The sequence below is a fragment of the Crotalus tigris genome, unplaced genomic scaffold, assembly GCF_016545835.1.
Source record: "Crotalus tigris isolate CLP2741 ecotype Arizona unplaced genomic scaffold, ASM1654583v1 scf7180000018015.536803, whole genome shotgun sequence".
NCBI lineage: Eukaryota > Metazoa > Chordata > Lepidosauria > Squamata > Viperidae > Crotalus > Crotalus tigris.
Window position 1 is genome coordinate 490056 of NW_024096777.1, and position 18557 is coordinate 508612.

Below are 18557 nucleotides of genomic sequence, written 5' to 3' on the forward strand. Positions count from 1 at the left end.
GGAGTAAGTAATTTGTGCTTGTTGAGATGCCAGACATTGGGAGAGTAAATAGATTAATCTGTGGCATGCTAATGTTATTGTTTTACTGGGTCAAGGGTGCATAGGTCAAGCTGTCTTTATAGTGGGAACCCTAACCATAAGAAACAGTTCACTGCTATTGTCTAATAAGAAGTTCCAAAGTATTTTTATGCTCACAAACAAACCTAGGCAGTAGCTTAATAATGTTCAATCATGTAATGTATTTCCTATGGTATGTTTTTTTCATTATGTATGATTGCTCTAGGTTTCCAGAAAATAAACTGCATTTTATAATATCTATGAAAATACATAAAGGTGTGTTATTGTTTGAATTAAAGGTGTGTTATTGTTTGGATAAAAGTATATGGAAGAGCATGTTATATATATATTTGAAGGGACATATCTGTACTAGATAATTGGTATATAGCTAAGGATATGCTGATGGATTTCTAGAAAAATAGGCATAAGACGGTGGCATAATAATAGGCATAAAATGCTTTAGCACTCTAACAGAACATGTATCATTTTGTTTACTCACAAGGAAATAATAGCTTGTTGTTACTTTTATTTTATTGAATATATTTTCATTGTTTATTTGATTAACTGAAAAGCCAAATAGTTCAGCTGATAAGGATTGTATTGAGCATTAGTGGTAATACATAAACTTTTAAACACAAACCATTTGGCGGGGCCGCGGAGGAGGGCTTTCTCTGTGATGGCGCCCACGTCTTGGAACCAGCTCCCCCCGGAGATTAGGACCACTCCCACCCTGTTGGTTTTCCGTAAGCTGCTTAAGACCTGGCTTTTCCGGCAGGCCTGAGGTTTATAAAATCTGACCCCTGGGTGACTGTTCTTGTACTGTTTGTTTTGTTATGTTTTATGGTGTTTTTATTGTTAGCCACCCAGAGTCCTCCGGGAGTGGGGCGGCTTATAAATTTTAAAAATAAATAAAATAAAATAAATAAATACATAAACTTTACAATAACACTTTTAAAAATGAGGTGTAAGCTCTTTCTTTCATATACACTTAAAGGCACAGATATCAACATGAAAGGGAGAAAAAAAAGCTAGAATCCAGTACAATACATGCTTATTATGTTAAGGGAAAGTTGCTGTAAAACAAAAATCTGCAATCACTAATACACAAAGCCAATCAACAATGCAACTGTAAAACAAAATACACATATGACATTCAATGCTGCATTATCATATTAAATCTGAAAAGAATGAGAAATTCACTCATATGTGATTAATATTAACTTTTATACTATCATCTATGAAAATTAATTCCAAAGCTCAGATGGAGCATTTTTCACATTTCAGATTATCAGATGTCTAAAGACTTTTAAAAGTAATCAATCAGCAGGGGAATCTATCACCAATGTGTTCATTATTCCCATATCAGATGTTTTCCAGATATACTGAATTCATTCCTTCAAAATGGCCAAGAGTCCTAGGCCAGGGGAAAATTTAACACATCTAGAGGACAACAGAATGGAAGACTATGTTAAAATAATTTTTCCCCCGGCTTGAGTTTACAAGTTAACTCTGAAGAGTGTTCCACATTAGAAGAAAGTGCTTAGTCCCATGAGTTTCTTTGTTATATTAATATACGGATAATATTGCCATGAAATTCTATAGATGACAATAGAGAATTGCCACAAGGAGATTATAAATCTCTCTTTTGTTAAAGTTTACTTCTCCTATGCTAAAGTTTAGCTATTAATAAAATTGCCATATTTTACTTGGTAAATGTAGATATGAACATAGTAAAATATTGTAAACGCTATCTGGAATCCATAGTTCTATGTTAATAATTGTTGCTAAGAATACAATATTTACATATATAAAATATACACCAGTCCAGAAGCACCAGTCTTTTGGGACAAGCTAAAAGAATATTAATTTTAATGGTACAGTTATACTTCTGGCTTATTTCCAAGAATGGCTGTCTGTGGAAATCATTTCAAGTCTAGTATTACAATGTTCGCTTGCAGCAACATCACAAGAACAGTAGTGAGCCATATGTTGCTATTTAGCAACTTAGTACATAAGTCCCAAAGCATGTACTGATTTGAAAATTGAACAGAAATGATAATTGTCAAGTAATGCTGTAAGGCAAGTTGTCTTGGATTACTAAATTATACAGATGTTTGATGTTCTACTTTTCATAATTGACATATGTGTTTTTATTTATGTTAGCCTTAAGGTGATAAGTTGATTTTAAAAGTCTTAAAATAAGACACAAGGATTCTTCCATTAATACACATTCTAAGCAACGCTAAGGAATGTTAATATCAGCTTTCATTTTAATGCACATGCAAAATTTCACATCATGCATAACTGCAGAAATAGACTGCTAAAATGTAATTATTTTAATTACCTAACTACCGTATTTTCCGGCGTATACGACGACTTGGCGTATAAGATGACCCCCGACTTCGGAGATGATTTGCATGCTTAGAAAGTTGTCTTATATGCCAGAAACTACTGTATTTTCCAGCGTATCAGATGACTCAGCTTATAAGACGACTCCCGACTTCAGAGACGATTTGCATGCTTTAGAAAGTCATCTTATACGCTGGAAAATACGGTACCTAACAAAATAAGTCATGGGTCTTATAACTAAAAATCAGCCACTTAGTAGTCCACTTAGCTGGATAATTTGTTCTCTCAGCACAGCTGTCACCAACCACCTAAGAATTCCTTAAGAGAAATGGAGGAAGGAACCTGTCAATCACCACATAATTTCAGTCAGCTAGACTTTTACCTTCTGGATAGCATCTTTGTTTATTTAGATTTCTTTAGACCTGCCATATCTAGGCTGCAAACAAATATTAAATGGCAGCAAAGAGCATTTTCTGCATCACTTTACAGTAGTAGCCCATATTTTAGCAACTCAGATCCAGTAGCTATACACTTATTGCATTTATTTACAACTGATTAATGAAATGGTGCACAGAACAGGAAACATTAACAGGTTATATTCATGTTAGTGTCTTGTTTAGTGGATTGTTAGAGGAATGTCTGGATTGGTACCTACTTGGATGGAGGCTGCAGGGGTTTTGGACTTGGACTTAGATTTGCATACATTTGAGCTAACTTTCCAGAGAATGGGTTATGTTTGCTGCATTGGCCATGCCTGCCACATTTGTTATGCCAGTAGACCTGGTGGCTGACCTGTGGAGCTGGCCCGTCAGTACTGTAATGTTTTTGTTGTGGACATTTCTGCTCTATGGGTTCTTTTCTTTGGACTGGGTTTGTTAACAATTAATTAATTAATTTGTATTTCATATTTCTATACTGCCCATTGCCTTCAAAGAGAGTGTTTGGCTAGGGTGATGGTCACTGGGAATAGTCCCCAGTCTTGGAGGGATGGTTCTACCTTTGAAGGTTAAGGATGAGCTGAAGTATTAAGCTGTGATATATAGTCCAAAAAATGTTGGGTCTTTTGATGGCACAGACCAACTCGCTATATTCCAGGTTATAATGGACAGAGGGTCATCTTTTGCAGCTTGTCAGGAGATTTGCTTTATACAAAGGGAAGTTGTAGAGTTGTTGCAATGGCTTGAGGTGTGATCCTGCATGAAATTGGCCTTCTCTAAATGGAGGGGAGCCCCATCAAAATTCTGTATAGACTCCTAGGAAATGTGTTTGAGGTATGAAGATTTAGCACCGGCTAACAAGGCTTGCCATTCCGGAACCTCTTTTCTAGGTGTAGAGCAGAGGGTTATTAGGTCATGCTCCATTCGGCTTTGCAATGGTGGCACTGACAGGGGTCCTCTCTCTCTCTCGAGATTGATATGTTGCAGAAGGTATCATCGGAAAGTCACATAAGGATGCTAGCATCTCCTTCTCTTTGGGGGCCTCTACTGTCCCTGTGTATCTTGGCTTCTGCTTTCCATGAACTCATATTCTTGCAAACTGTTGCCCCCTGGGGGGGAAGTAAGAGGCTCAATTATAGGGGAAACCAAATCAATAAGCGGTTCAGCTGTATCGATTGTGACCAATAAGGATTTCTTTAGATTTTCTAACAATGACCACATTAGAAAATGCAGTGGTTTACTATTGGTTCTTATAAAGAGAAACATAATAATTCTTGGTAACAGCAGCCATTCAGAGAGTTTGTGCTTCTACACTTTCTACTTTCGATTCAAAGCCCTGAAGATATAAGCAAGATGATGCCTGGTTGCTTTAATCTAACAATACTGCTAAACTTGTCAAGACAAGCTTTGGACACAAAGGTTACACAAAAATAACTCTCCCAATTTTTTTTACTCAAACATTTATATTCAAAATTACCAGCAAAACAGAGAATTCTCAGATAAGCAAGTTCAATCATACCAGTTCATTGCTTCAAAAGAATTGTTAATTGCCTCCCTGCCTCACTCCCTAATACTGAACTTTTGTAAAGGATCCTTATGTTATAAAAGAAATATAATAAACTTATAATTATGACAACTATATGCAGTAGTTTTCAAATATTCCATTTAAATAATACTTAAAATGCTTTTCTTTTTAGGAAATAAACTTCTGAATAAGATGCTTATTGGAAAATTCAATTTAAAAAATAAAGCTATAATCTGGGAAAACATTTGACATTGTTATATAATGCATTCCCCTTTATGGATTACTGCCTTGTCGTGGCGAAGGGGCTTGCGTAACTCAATGAAGCTATGAGCTATGCCGTGCAGGGCCACCCAAGACGGACAGGTCATAGCAGAGAGTTCTGACAAAATGTGATCCACTGGAGAAGGAAATGGCAAACCACTATGAAAACCCCATAGACAGTACTAAAAAATATAATGCATTAGTACTGGATCCCTTAGAATAGATTTGGTGATATTCCAATTAAAATATTTTCTTCCCAAAATAATCAACTAGTTTATAAACAAAGAACACATTACAAATAACCTTCCTAAATTAAAAAAAAACAGCATCACAATGATATGCTTTTTACTTAAATGTAATCCCAGGAACCTGGCTATATTTTACAACTTCTAATTACTGAATTACATCACAGCTATTTAAGGCTTACAGCTATCATAACAGAAACTCTGAAGAAAAAGTTCCAGCTGTACCTGTGAATATAAACCTCAGGAGACAAGGAACCCAGAGTCACATGAGGCATTACCCGCATAGCTGGAGCAGTCAGATGGAGATAATGTAAAGCAGGGTGTCAAACTGCCAGCCCACTGACCGGATGCATCATAGCAAAACCATGCCCACCCCATTGCCGGCAATGGCAAAAAAGTCACAATATATTGCAACATGTTACATGATGTTGCGAGTTTTTTACATTGTGGCCTTACCAAGGCATTGTTAAGTGGTATTAATACTTCATGTGATCTTGATTCTATCCCTCTGTTAATGCAGCCTAGCACTGTGTTGACCTTTTTGGCAGCTGCAGCACACTGCTGGCTCATATTTAAATGATTGTCCACTAGGACTTTGAGGTCCCTCTCACAGTTACTACTATTCAGCAAGGTACCCCTATACTATACCTGTGCATTTGTTTTTTCTTGCCTAAATGTAGAACCTTACTTTTTTCACCATTGAATTTCTTTTTGTTGGATAGTGCCCAGTGTTCAAGTCTGTCCAGATTCTCCTGTATCTTAAGCCTGTCTTCTGGAGTGTTGGCTATTCCTGCCAGCTTGGTGTTGTCTGCAAATTTGATTAGTTCCCCATCTATCCCCTCGTCCAAATTGTTGATGAAGATATTGAAGAGCACTGAGCCTAGAACAGAGCCCTGGGGCACCCCACTACACTCTTCCCTCCATGGAGATGCTGTTCCATTGAGGACCAGATGCTGAGTACAGCCTGTCAGCCAGCTGTGAATCCATCTGGTGGTGATGCTGTCTAACCCACATTTTTCTATCTTATGAAGTAGTAGGTTGTGTACTTTATCAAATGCCTTACTGAAGTCCAAGTAAATTATATCCACAGCATTCCTCTGATCCACTAATTTTGTCACTTGGTCAAAGAATGCAATAAGATTTGTCTGGCATGATCTGTTTTTGACAAAGCCATGTTGGTTGTTAATTGAGCAATGTGTAGATGCATTAATGAACTAATGGTTAGCATTTGCTTGGAGTTAAATAATGGTTAATGGAATGCAAGGGAGTTTGGGCTTAGTTTCCTTGTGAAGATATAGGAATTTTAGGCTGATCCCTCTTAACTCTGTCTCTCCTTCTACAAATTTATCTGAAAGCAACATACTGAGTCAGATATTAGTCAACCTTTGCTTTAATAAACTGACTTTATGTACTATGATTCTATATTGCCAACATGAGGTTGAGAAAATCCTTTCCAATTCTTAAAAACCTAGGTTCTTCCAATTACACGATATAGCACAAACAAGAGAAATTACACTGCGTTAATCATGTGAGCTCTATTTCAAAGGCTTGAAAGATATATTTTAATGGCTACTAGACATGTTATCTAAATAGAGATATCACATTTAAAACAATTATGCTATTAATAACCATCTATTAGCAATTGAAGAAGACTATTATCTTCCCCTGGTATACCCACATGTGATCAACTATTTTGTGACTCATTTCTGGATTAGCTGGACTTTCCTCCCACGCTAACAGGCCTTTTCTGAATAAGAGAAACAATGGATTGGAAAGCAATTAGATAGCATGCTTTTCCACTTATGACAGTCTGTCCACCATCCTTCAAATCTGAATCAGCCATTTTGTCAAATAGGTCTGCATACAACAGTAAAGCAATAGATAGTAGTCTATGGCACCTGTGGCTGACAATGATTAACTTGACTGCAGTTAAATAAATAGAATGCACCTGTAAAGACTACTTCCTAAAGGTATAACAACTGTTTGGCAATGATCATGCTGGCAAAACAGCTGCTTCCATTCTGGAGCACAAACAAAGTAGTGTCTTCAGCAACTGTCAACTCTGGTGCTTTATCGGTGCTATCTCATTAGCTAGAAAGAAAGCTTAAATGCTTTGTTTATAAATTATGATTATTTCTGATTGCAGTAGTTACTGATAGTGCCACTCATTTGCAATGCAATTCTTTGAATTTGTTTAATTACAATTTGAAACAAGACAGAGAAGATTAATTAACCCACCTGGCTGGCTGGCACATACTCCTGGCTCGGCTCTGTCATACTCATATACATGTTTTCACCGTCAAACTGCAAACAGAAAAAATATATATAAATCAACAACTTTTAAGCTTCTATCAAAATGTGATAGCTATAATAAAAAAAAATTACAGCTTGCTTTGAAAGGCTGTTTCTGTTGTCATCCTTATTGACCCTGGATGTCAGTGATTAGAGGTAATTAGTGCTCTAGTAATTACAGTAAGCAATGAATGGTTCTTTTCATCTACAATCTGTTTTAAAACAAAATGGCTCATTTTCAGTACCATATATATATGTATATATGTTTCTGTGTGTGTGTATATACATGTACATATATACATATACACTTACACACAAACTGCTGTTAGGATAATGAAGTAAAGTGACTTGAACATTTCTGACAAGGAAAAAGTACTATAAAAATAATAAATTAGTTTTTAGTAAATTCTGAATTTTGTCTGCACAACAATAAAATCAACCTGATACTATACCTTAATATATCACTCATTTAGAAAATAAGGAAAAACAGTAAATGTTCAAAATATTTCAGGCAAATTTATCCAAATAGTTAATAAAACATTTTTTCTAACAAAATAAAAATAAATGTCCATATTGTTATAAATGAAATTACCATGACAGAATAAGATAATTTATATATTTTCTTCCCTTAAATACAAATTGATTAAACTCAAATGACATCAATCAAATCAGCAATTAAACTTTTTCTTCATGCCTATTGTAATCCACATTTTTTAGAGTAACAAAACATATATATGGCAGATGATTAAATATATTTTTATTAAATACTTTCAGAAATGTTTGGTATATCCCAAACTTTCCTAATATTATAGTGTACCACCACCTAGATTCAATGAATCATTTGCAAAAATAATTATATTAGATAATAATAAAGTTGGAAGGGACCTTGGAGGTCATCGAGTCCAACCCCCTGCTCAGGCAGGAAACCCTATACCATTTTGGACAAATGGATGTCCACTCTCTTTTTAAAAATTTCCAGTGTTGGAGCATTCAACGCTTCTGGAGGCAGGTTGCTCCACTGGTTAATTGTTCTAACTGTCAGGAAGTTTCTCCTTAGTTCTAAGTTGCTTCTCTCCTTGATCAGTTTCCATCCGTTGCTTCTTGTTCTGCCTTCAGGTGCCTTGGAGAATAGCTTGACTCCCTCTTCTTTGTGGCAGCCCCTGAGATATTGGAACACTGCTATCATGTCCCCCCTCGTCCTTCTCTTCATTAAACTAGACATACCCAATTCCAGCAGCCGTTCCTTATATGTTTTAGCCTCCCGTCCCCTAATCATCTTTGTTGCTCTTCTCTGTACTCTTTCTAGAGTCTCAGCATCTTTTTCACATTGTGGCCTTACCAAGGCATTGTAAAGTGGTATTAATACTTCATGTGATCTTGTTCTATCCCTCTGTTAATGCAGCGCAACACTGTGTTGGCTTTTTTGGCAGCTGCAACACACTGCTGGCTCATATTTAAATGATTGTCCACTGACTCTGAGATCCCTCTCACAGTTACTACTATTGAGCAAGGTACCACCTATACTATACCTGTACATTTGGTTTTTCTTGCCTAAATGTAGAACCTTACTTTTTTCACCATTGAATTTCATTTTGTTAGATAGTGCCCAGTGTTCAACTCTGTCCAGATCCTCCTGTATCTTAAGCCTGTCTTCTGGAGTATTGGTTAATCCTGCCAGCTTGGTGTCATTCACAAATTAGATGAGTTCCCATCTATCCCCTTGTCCAAATCATTGATGAAGATGTTCAAGAGCACTGGGCCTAGAACAGAGCCCAGGGGCACCCCACTACACACTTCCCTCCATGTAGATGCGGTTCCATTGAGGACCAACACTGAGTATGGCCAGTCAGCCAGCTACAAATCCATCTGGTGGTGATGCTGTCTAACCCACATTTTTCTATCAATAAGGTACTCCATAAATTTTGTTTAGGATAATAGGGTTCTGTTCATATATAACTGACCAAACCTGTCTTATGTTCCCTATATTAATGGACAGGAAAATCGGAACAAAGTCTGGTTTTCAGAAGTCATGGTCAAATAAGATGCCCAGAGCACTCTATATATTGTATGTCTTTAGAAAAGTACAGAAGATTCCCCCAGATTATTTTTACAAAGACAGTGAAGAACTTAGTTCCTTACTACCTCTGTAACTGAAATAATTTCCTGACTCAGGTTGATAAGCATCTTTTTAAAAAAGTCCCATCGGAAGGATATTTTCGAAAGCATCCAGAGCTAAAACTACTCTCTTTTGTAGAGCTGTAGAAATGCTTAATCTTTTAAATAGAGAGAAGGCTGACAGGTTCTCTTATCTTATAAAGTTAAAGGGGGAACTAAAACTCAGAAGCTTTGATCAATCAATCAACACTCAGGCTTTATATATGACTTTGTTCCAGTCTACATATTGCCTCTAGCTTTTCTTGCTCAATGTTGGTATCCATAGCACTAAGGCAGAAATAGTGAAACAGAAATTGTACACCTGGCTGAAGTAAAAACGCTGCATTATGTTACATACACAGTGTAGTGCTTTCCAATATGAAGGAAGCATGTTGAAGTAATTTGGCTATATATTGCAATTGCAAAACAACATATGGAGAAAGAATGAGTATGTTGTGAAGAATAAAAAATCAAGAAAGCTGTAACTGGATGTAATAGATGAGAACTCCAGAAAGAAAGAAAAGATGCTTAAAGAACTAAAGACAAAGTATAAAGCAATATACCATCCAAATTTGGTAAAAACAAGGATTAGCAAAGATAGAAAGCTTTGGATAGGTATCATGAATGGTGCTGGTGTGAACTAGATTTAATTTTGATTAATTTCCTTACTGCCTGCTTTTATTACTGCTTCTTCCTCTTTTTCTATGTTTTGCATAATGCTCATCCTGAAGGGAGTGCAGTCAGTCCTTGGCTTACAACTAATTCAGCCCAGAATTAGGTAGGTAGGTAGGTAGGTAGGTAGGTAGGTAGGTAGGTAGGTAGGTAGATAGATAGATAGATAGATAGAGATAGATAGATAGATAGATAGATAGATAGATAGATAGATAGATAGAGAGATAGATAACCTTTATTGTCATTTTTTTAGTGTGGGCACACTGGAACACATTAAAAATGAAATTTGGTTGCTTGCTCTCAAAAGTGTACACATACACATTTAAACACACTATATACAACATATGTATAAATCTACACCCTTACATATAAATAACATATAAATATTAATCACTGTCCATCTTGAGTACATAGCAGAAAGAGGAAGCTTTAGAGTTCACAAGATTAATACTGTATGGAACAAAGCTATGACTGAATTGGATGTTTTGCTTCGGATACGGAGCCTCCTCCCAGAAGGTAACAAGGAAAACAGGTCATGAAGAGGATGTATAGTGTCCCAGACAATCTTGTGGACTCTGTTCATGCACCACTTATATGCTATGTCCTGGATGGAAGGGAAGGAACTGCCAATAATCTTTTCTGCTAGAAGCACGAAGCCGAAAGCACCAGCCTGAAGATGATGAATGAGACTTCGTCGAAACGTCACCAAGACACTTCCAATTTTATGTGGCAGAAAACCCGAATAACCAAAGACCTACATACAAACACCTGCAAAAACCTCAGAATATATATATATATATATGCATAATTATTAGTAAAACAAATAAAACACAATCACCGGGCAGGTTTGAAGTAAGAATAAGTAAGAACTTGCAGTTCCTTGTCCGTAGCACCGCGGGTGTTGACTGTTGATATGGCAGAAGAGGAGAGGAAAACATTAGATTCAACCCTCCCTCCAATATGACAGGTATCAGCACCATCGGAAGAGGAGAAGATGCAAGGTTACTAATGCCTCCGGAAACCAACAGCGGAAGGATAGGGAAGGGAATTCGAAGAAAAGAACAAAATGTTATAGACACATCTCGATCATCAGCTGGTCAATCAGGGCCAATGATGCGGTCTAAAAGCCGTGCGCAGACATTACTTGAACCTACTTAAACCACCTTTGTTGAAACGGCCTTTTTAGCCCTGACGATGTTGGGGAGTTTCTCCCAGCGAAAGCTTGGCAACTTTTTAGCATAAGTAAAGTATATTTTTAGTAAAGTATTCTTACTTCAAACCCTCCCGGTGATCGTGTTTTATTTGTTTTACTAATATATATATATATATATATATATATATATATATATATATATATATATATATATATATATATGTGTTTTCTGAGGTTTTCGCGGGTGTTTGTATGTAGGTCTTTGGTTATTCGGGTTTTCTCCCACATAAAATTGGAAGTGTCTTGGCAATGTTTCGACGAAGTCTCATTCGTCATCTTCAGGCTGGTGCTTCCGGCTTCGTGCTTCTAGAAGCACGAAGCCGGAAGCACCAGCCTGAAGATGACGAATGGGACTTCGTCGAAATGTCGCCAAGACACTTCCAATTTTACGTGGGAGAAAACCCGAACAACCAAAGACCTACATACATACATACATACATACATACATACATAGTATATAGTATCTCATGTAATTTTTATTAACTATCGATAACAATCATAAAAAAGTTTGTTTGCAACCCTACAGCCATACATGTAGGAATTAACAACCTTGAATAAAGTGGAACTCATATCCTTTATGAAAAATATAGCATTACAGTACTAACTCAACAGTATTGAGCTATCAGTCAGACTGATATTCCAAATTCTCTGCCTCAATTAACTGGATTTATTTTGGCTTGCCATACTTCCTTTAGTAAAAATGTCTAAAACAACTTTTGTCATATAGCAGTTAATGTGTTGGATTAGCAAATTATAATCAACACTCACAAGATGTAATGAATGCATAAATGATTTTGGTGAAAGAGAGGAGATACTGCCTATGAAACAATCAAAAAAGAGAGGCAGGAAGACACCAGAAAACATTTTGCTTCTTTTTCCTTCAGTGTTCTTTGTTCCCTGATTAAGTTAACACAAAGTAACAATGTACCAGGTTACAGGAAAGCAACAGAAGCAGATCTAAGAAAAGACTATTGGATAGTATGCAGCTTTTATTTTAATTTTTTTAAAAAAAATGTTTGCTGGGATGATAATGGTCATGGAAAATATGCAGAAGCATGTAGTTTTGGATAAAGATTTATAAAAGAATCTTGATCTGACAATTGCAGATCAAAAAGATATCTCCACAGAACTTATTGAGTCAATCCCATGTATCTGAAGTTCAAGCCTGCATATCCTTGCAAACAATAAGTAACAATGTACCAGGTTACAGGAAAGCAACAGAAGCAGATCTAAGAAAAGACTATTGGATAGTATGCAGCTTTTATTTTAATTTTTTTAAAAAAATGTTGGCTGGGATGATAATGGTCATGGAAAATATGCAGAAGCATGTAGTTTTGGATAAAGATTTATAAAAGAATCTTGATCTGACAATTGCAGATCAAAAAGATATCTCCACAGAACTTATTGAGTCAATCCCATGTATCTGAAGTTCAAGCCTGCATATCCTTGCAAACAATACTAGGAGCCTGACAAAATGGGGACAAATTCTTTTTTACTCCAAAGACTGAGGGAGATTTGAGATTGGATTTATTACACATAACTGGAAACAACTTCTATTTGGACTTTGTTGGGAAGATAGATCCACTGTGCAGATTAAATTTATTACATTTAATTAGACAACAATTGATAAAGAGATGGCATTAGGAAACACAGGAAATTTGATCCACAACAAATTACTTTTAGCTTTTGGGGTAATTTGGGATAGACAGGATGCTGTGATAAACTTTTTTTAAATATTTTTTTTATTTTTCCAAACTCTCCCCCATACATATACTGTGATATTTATCAGATGTTAACATACATTCTTTTTACATTCACATATAAGATACTTTTAATAAAATGAAATAAATACATACACATGACTTTTGGTGTTGCTCGCCCATTTCCCCTTTCACTGTATCCACATTCCTTCTTCTCTACCTTCTTTCTCCCTTTCTTCTCTTCCCTACTTCCCTCTTCTTCCTCTCCTCTTCTCTTTCCTTCACCACTCTCCTCCCCTTTCTCCCCACTTCTCCTCTTCTCCTCCAACCTTCCTACTTCCTTCTCCCCTCCTTTACTCTTTTCTCTCTCCTCTCCTTTCTTCCTTCTCATCCCTCTTCAGATACAATTCAGGGGTAATGTCCAAGTAACTCCTCTCTCCAAATTTCCCTATCTGTATTATATACAATAAGATTAATTTTCTCTTACATTAATACTTCTATTTATCTAACCTTCTCGGTATATACTTCTATAAATATTTATACAACCTCTAGTTATTCAATATTGTGTCGCCTGGGTCTCCCTCCTGCTGTGATAAACTTTCTATGAGTGGATTACAATAATAGTTTGTTAACAGAGAGTTTGGGATTTTAAACATTTTGGGGGATGCCTGTTTTGCAAGGGGTGGAAACCAACATTTTAGTAATGTATTAATCAGTGTTCAGTTAGGGAAGATAATATGTGTATATGTGTAGGTTTTTTTAAAATTCTTTCTGATGCATTTTTTAATTGTCTTGGGTTTTTTGTTTTTGGTCCTTTTATTTTTTTATTTAGTGTTGCATTTTAAACTTTCTTTTGAATAAAAATAAAATTATGACAAGAAAAAAAGGCAAGGGGGAGGAGGTGCCCACTCAATGGTCAGAGAAAGAAACTTGGGAAAGACCCACCCTAAAGTATCAAGTAATTAAAAAGGGAGGTGAGAAATCTGATCTTTCAGATTTGCAAGATTCTGTTAATGCAACCTTACAATAAAGTAGAATAAAATAATCTTGTCATGTTTCTTGTTTGGTTTACTTTGGAGGGCTGACATTAGAGGAACACAAGTGGAAGCATGTAATCTATAGAGGCAAGATGATCAGGAGACACTGCATGCTAATGAAACTCAACAACCAATATGGTTCTCTGTCACTATGAGGAGCAGAGCAGAACATTCAGTTGAAATTATACAGAAGGAGATTCAGAAAAGGTATTAAAACACATTTTCTAAGGGCAAGAGCTGTCAACCAGTGGAAAAGGTTGCTTTCTAAACCAGTATCTTTCTCTTCACTGGATATGTTTATGGCATCATTCTTTCGCCCCATAAAACTCAGCACTGCAATTTGCAAAACAAAACTTTGCAACTGAGTGGTGCCTCAGCCAAGCTTAAAGAAAATTGGAATAGCTATTCAAGGAGTATGGTGACATGGGAACAGAAGAGTACTGAAGGTACCAAATTTCATATTTATTCATTTTATTTTAAGATATACAGATTTATCCTATTGAGGTTCTAAGTGATGTACACCAATAAAAGTAATAATAATCCAAGATTAATAAAATAACAATAGATAGTAACATCAATGTAATCATTTGGCACTAAAAGTTTTCACCATAAATCAATCAGAAAAGCCCTACTGGAAGACCCAAATTTTTATAATCCTTCATGCTCTTCCATTGTATCTGTTGATATATGAGACCCTCAGCAGAAGTTTGAAGCCCCATTCACAGATTGGGTGAATGGGGCTTCAAACTTCTATCAAAAAACTTCATATAAGAACTGAGGTAGTAAAAAAAAACAACAAATTTCTAATAAAGTCTCATAATTAGTTTATAGAGTATAACTTCAAATATAATATATTGTTACCTGGAAGAAATCTCCATTGAATTAAATGATGTGCCTATATCAGTTTGTAAAACAATATTCAACTAGATAGTATATGAATTTCATTTATAGACAAAATATACTTTTAATCTCTAATATGAAGTAAAAAACTAGTTAGCTTTCAGTCATCATCATTTTTCTCATTTCTTCAGTCCTTCTACTCTGTTACCAACTAACATTTGAAAGTTATTTGTTTTAAAGCTTTGAGCAAATAAAATTATTGGATCTGCTTTGAAAAAAAAAAACTAGTATAGTATAGTATAGTATAGTATAGTATAGTATAGTATAGTATAGTATAGTATAGTATAGTATAGTATAGTATTGTAATGTAATGTAATGTAATGTAATGTAATGTAATATAATATAATATAATATAATATAATATAATATAATATAATATAATATAATATAATATAATATAATATAATAATATAATTTCTTAAGTCTCTCAGCTGAAGTGATCAGTATCAGTTTTTCCATACTTTACAAATGTGAATGTGTAGAGCAACAAACTTCTCTGAAAAAATTCAATATACAACTGGCATGGTTTCTTCACTTAAGATTATAATTCCATGAATATTGTTTTGATACATTTAAACTCTTAAGACAATTCTATCACCACTACTATTACTAATAATATTGTTGTGATGCATCAACATAGCAGGACTGAGTCTACCAGCAAAATAACATATCTTTATTAAATAAAGCTGAGTGCATAATGTGACAAGGCAATACTTGAGTAATGTTTAACTTTAGTCTTTCCTGGAAAGACAAAATGAATATATACGAGAAGCAAAAATGATCTTTTGAGGCTAATTTCACCCAAATAATCAATATGCAAGTATGTAATACCTTTAAGCTCTTTATAAGTATTAAAATTATGGAAGCATATGTAGTTGCAAGTCTATAATTATTGATTGCCACTTTGAGTTTTTTTTTCAGTATATAATATTTATTAAGGATTTTGATTACAACAGTAAAAATGTATACAAACTAAAATTAAATAAAGAAAAAATAAATAAAATAAAATTAGCAAGTGAAAAATAGAACTAGAGAAAATAAATAATATGATAAATAAAAAGATTTTCAACATTCATTACAACTATAGACAATTTTTTAAATTCTTCACTCAATGTGAAGTTACAAGCAGATATCACTTCATCGCGTAGCCCATCCCTTATCTATTAGGAAATCCATAAAACATTAATATTTCAAGTCTGGTTTCAGCCTATATGCTACAAAAGAGCACTTGGTAAAATAACAACAAAGGCTTCTTAAAAGATATTCAGATTAGAATTCTGTAGGCAGTGGTTTTCCCCATAATTTATGGAAACAAATACTGATTTTGAAGAATCAGCATTTGCACTTATTTATCAAATCTGTATATGCATCCATTTCAGCAAAATCAAGTCTGGGTAGTGCACACCAATCAGATTAGAAACCACAAATATGAAAAACAGATATAAACAGATATAAAAAATATATAAATCTAATTAAGAAATAAATTATATAAAAAACAAATATTTCAGTCCATGAAGAGAGGATGAAAATGGCCTATGCCATTAAGAACTTTAAAGATTAAAACCAGCATCTTAACAGGACTTAGAAGCAAACTGACAACCAACGCAGCTAGCAGAGCAGAGGTGTAACATGACTTTTTTAGGAGCATACATAACAGTCTGTACTAGCTGAAGCTCCTGGATACTCCTCAAATGCAGCCCCACGTAGAGTGCACTGCAGTAGTTCAATCTGGAGATGAATAGGGCATCAGTGACTGTAAGCAGAGCCTGCCGATCCAGGAATGGGTACAACTGGCATACAAGATGGAGCTGTGCAAAGACTTTCCTAGCCATGACTGCCGCCTGCTCATCAAACAAAAGTCATGAGTATAGGAGAGCCTCAGATTGCACACTGAGACAACCTGGGACAATGCAATCCTATTCAACATCAAAGACAAATTAGTCCTGGAACCAGTAGTATTCAAAATCCAGAGCCATTCAGTCATGCCAAAGCCCATTAGTTACTGAACTGACTTAGTGACTGAACAACAACAAATTATACCAGCAATGGGTTTCATACCTGAGAAACCTAAAGGGTCAGATTGGACTTATATTATCTTGCAAATGGTCCATCTACATGGTCACTAAAAGCTGACACAGATCTTATGACACATAATTAAATTTTTCATATGAAGTGCAGTTTAGTACAAAGTGTGTGTTTGCATCTCTATGTGTTTAATGGAAAATGTGGATGATCTTGGGGAAAAGAGATGCTGCCTAGGAAACTAGAGAGGCAAGATTGCCCAGTAGCTTAACAGCCAGAGAAAGAAACATAGGAATCACCATAATGGATTAAGTCAGTGGTCCTCAACTTTTGTGACTTGGCGGCCCATCTGGGGGAGGAGAGAGGAACCAGACTGCATGTGCGGCGAGCCAGAGCACATGCACGTGCAGCTCAATTCATGTGAGCAGTGGGCCAGCACACATGCTCATGCACACACAGCTTAAGTGTAAATTGAGCTGTGTTTGTGTGCACAAGTTGTGTGTGTGTGTGTGTGTGTGTGTGTGTGTGTATGTGTATGCTGGCAGCAAGTTCCAAATAGGCCATGGCCTGATAGTGGGTCGCCACATAGGAGTTGGGGACTCCTGGATTAAGCAGTTAAAAATGATGGTGGAAAGTTTATACGTTCAGACTTCCAAGATTCTGTTAATGAACCCTTAAAATAAAGTAGAATTAGTTGTTTTTCCTGTCTGGTTTATCTGGGAGGGCTATCAATCTGTCTGTCTATCTCTCTAGGTATTTATGAACAAACAATGGAGCATCACATAGAGATTTATTTGTATTTGAATGTTATGGTTGTGAAAGGGTTTCCTATTATTTGTAGCCTCTATTATTAGTAAAAAGCATCTTTAAAGAAAGTTAATAATATAACCAATCCCAGAATCAGTAATTTTTAAGATCTGTAATAAGAGAAAATGGTGAAATTTGAAATTAGGAATGGGTAAAATATGGCTAAAGCAAAGACAGATTGAAGAGGTAAATTATCTACTCATTAGACTAAAGAAGGAAAAAAACAATCTTATTACAGAAAGCTTTACAGCCCAAAACAGAACAGCTCTGTAAATGATACATCATTATAAAACTGAAATTCTATTCTTCTGACTTGGCAGCACAATATGTGATTTACACAATAGCCTGAAATTTCCAAGGAGAGGTGAAGGAAAAAGGCCACATGTAAGCTCATTTCTGGTAGTGCCTCTAAAAGTCCTAATTTTCATAACTGAAATAAAAATCCTGTCATATCACATAGAAAATTAAAATGTCATTGTTATTAGACTCTTCAATACTCTCAATACAAATACTTATTGTACTGTATCAAATTCAAGAAAAAAATCACCAATATATTAGCCCCCTTCCTATGTTACCCATGGAAGAGGTCTAAAAGAAAAAAGCAAATCCAGCCACCATCTTTAATAGGCTTTGTCTCTCTCGGTATTATTTTTAGTCTGATGATGCCAGCAGCCGCACCATAGAAGGCATCCAGTTATGGGCTATGCCACAGTAGCAGAATGTGTAAGTGGGAACAATATATATGAGTACTTCATTCATTTTGCTGAAAGAATGAAAGCATGCTTCTGTGTTGGCCTGGTGATTTTGCTCAGGAGGAACCCAAAAAAGGCACATACTGAAGATTCTTCCATCACTGTTTGGTAGCCAAACATATTGCAAAGTAGCT

At 35.5% G+C, this 18557-nt stretch overlaps 1 protein-coding gene across 2 annotated transcripts in view; it reads right to left on the minus strand.

Annotated features, from left to right (window-relative positions):
- TOX (thymocyte selection associated high mobility group box) overlaps window positions 1–18557 on the minus strand; it is a 131502-nt gene that overhangs the window by 89924 nt on the left and 23021 nt on the right. For both annotated transcript variants that reach the window (XM_039346581.1, XM_039346582.1), the window contains exon 2: window positions 7113–7178. In XM_039346581.1, the coding sequence (XP_039202515.1) occupies window positions 7113–7163 (51 nt within the window). In that variant the 5' untranslated portion in view covers window positions 7164–7178. The remainder of the gene's footprint in view (window positions 1–7112; window positions 7179–18557) is intronic.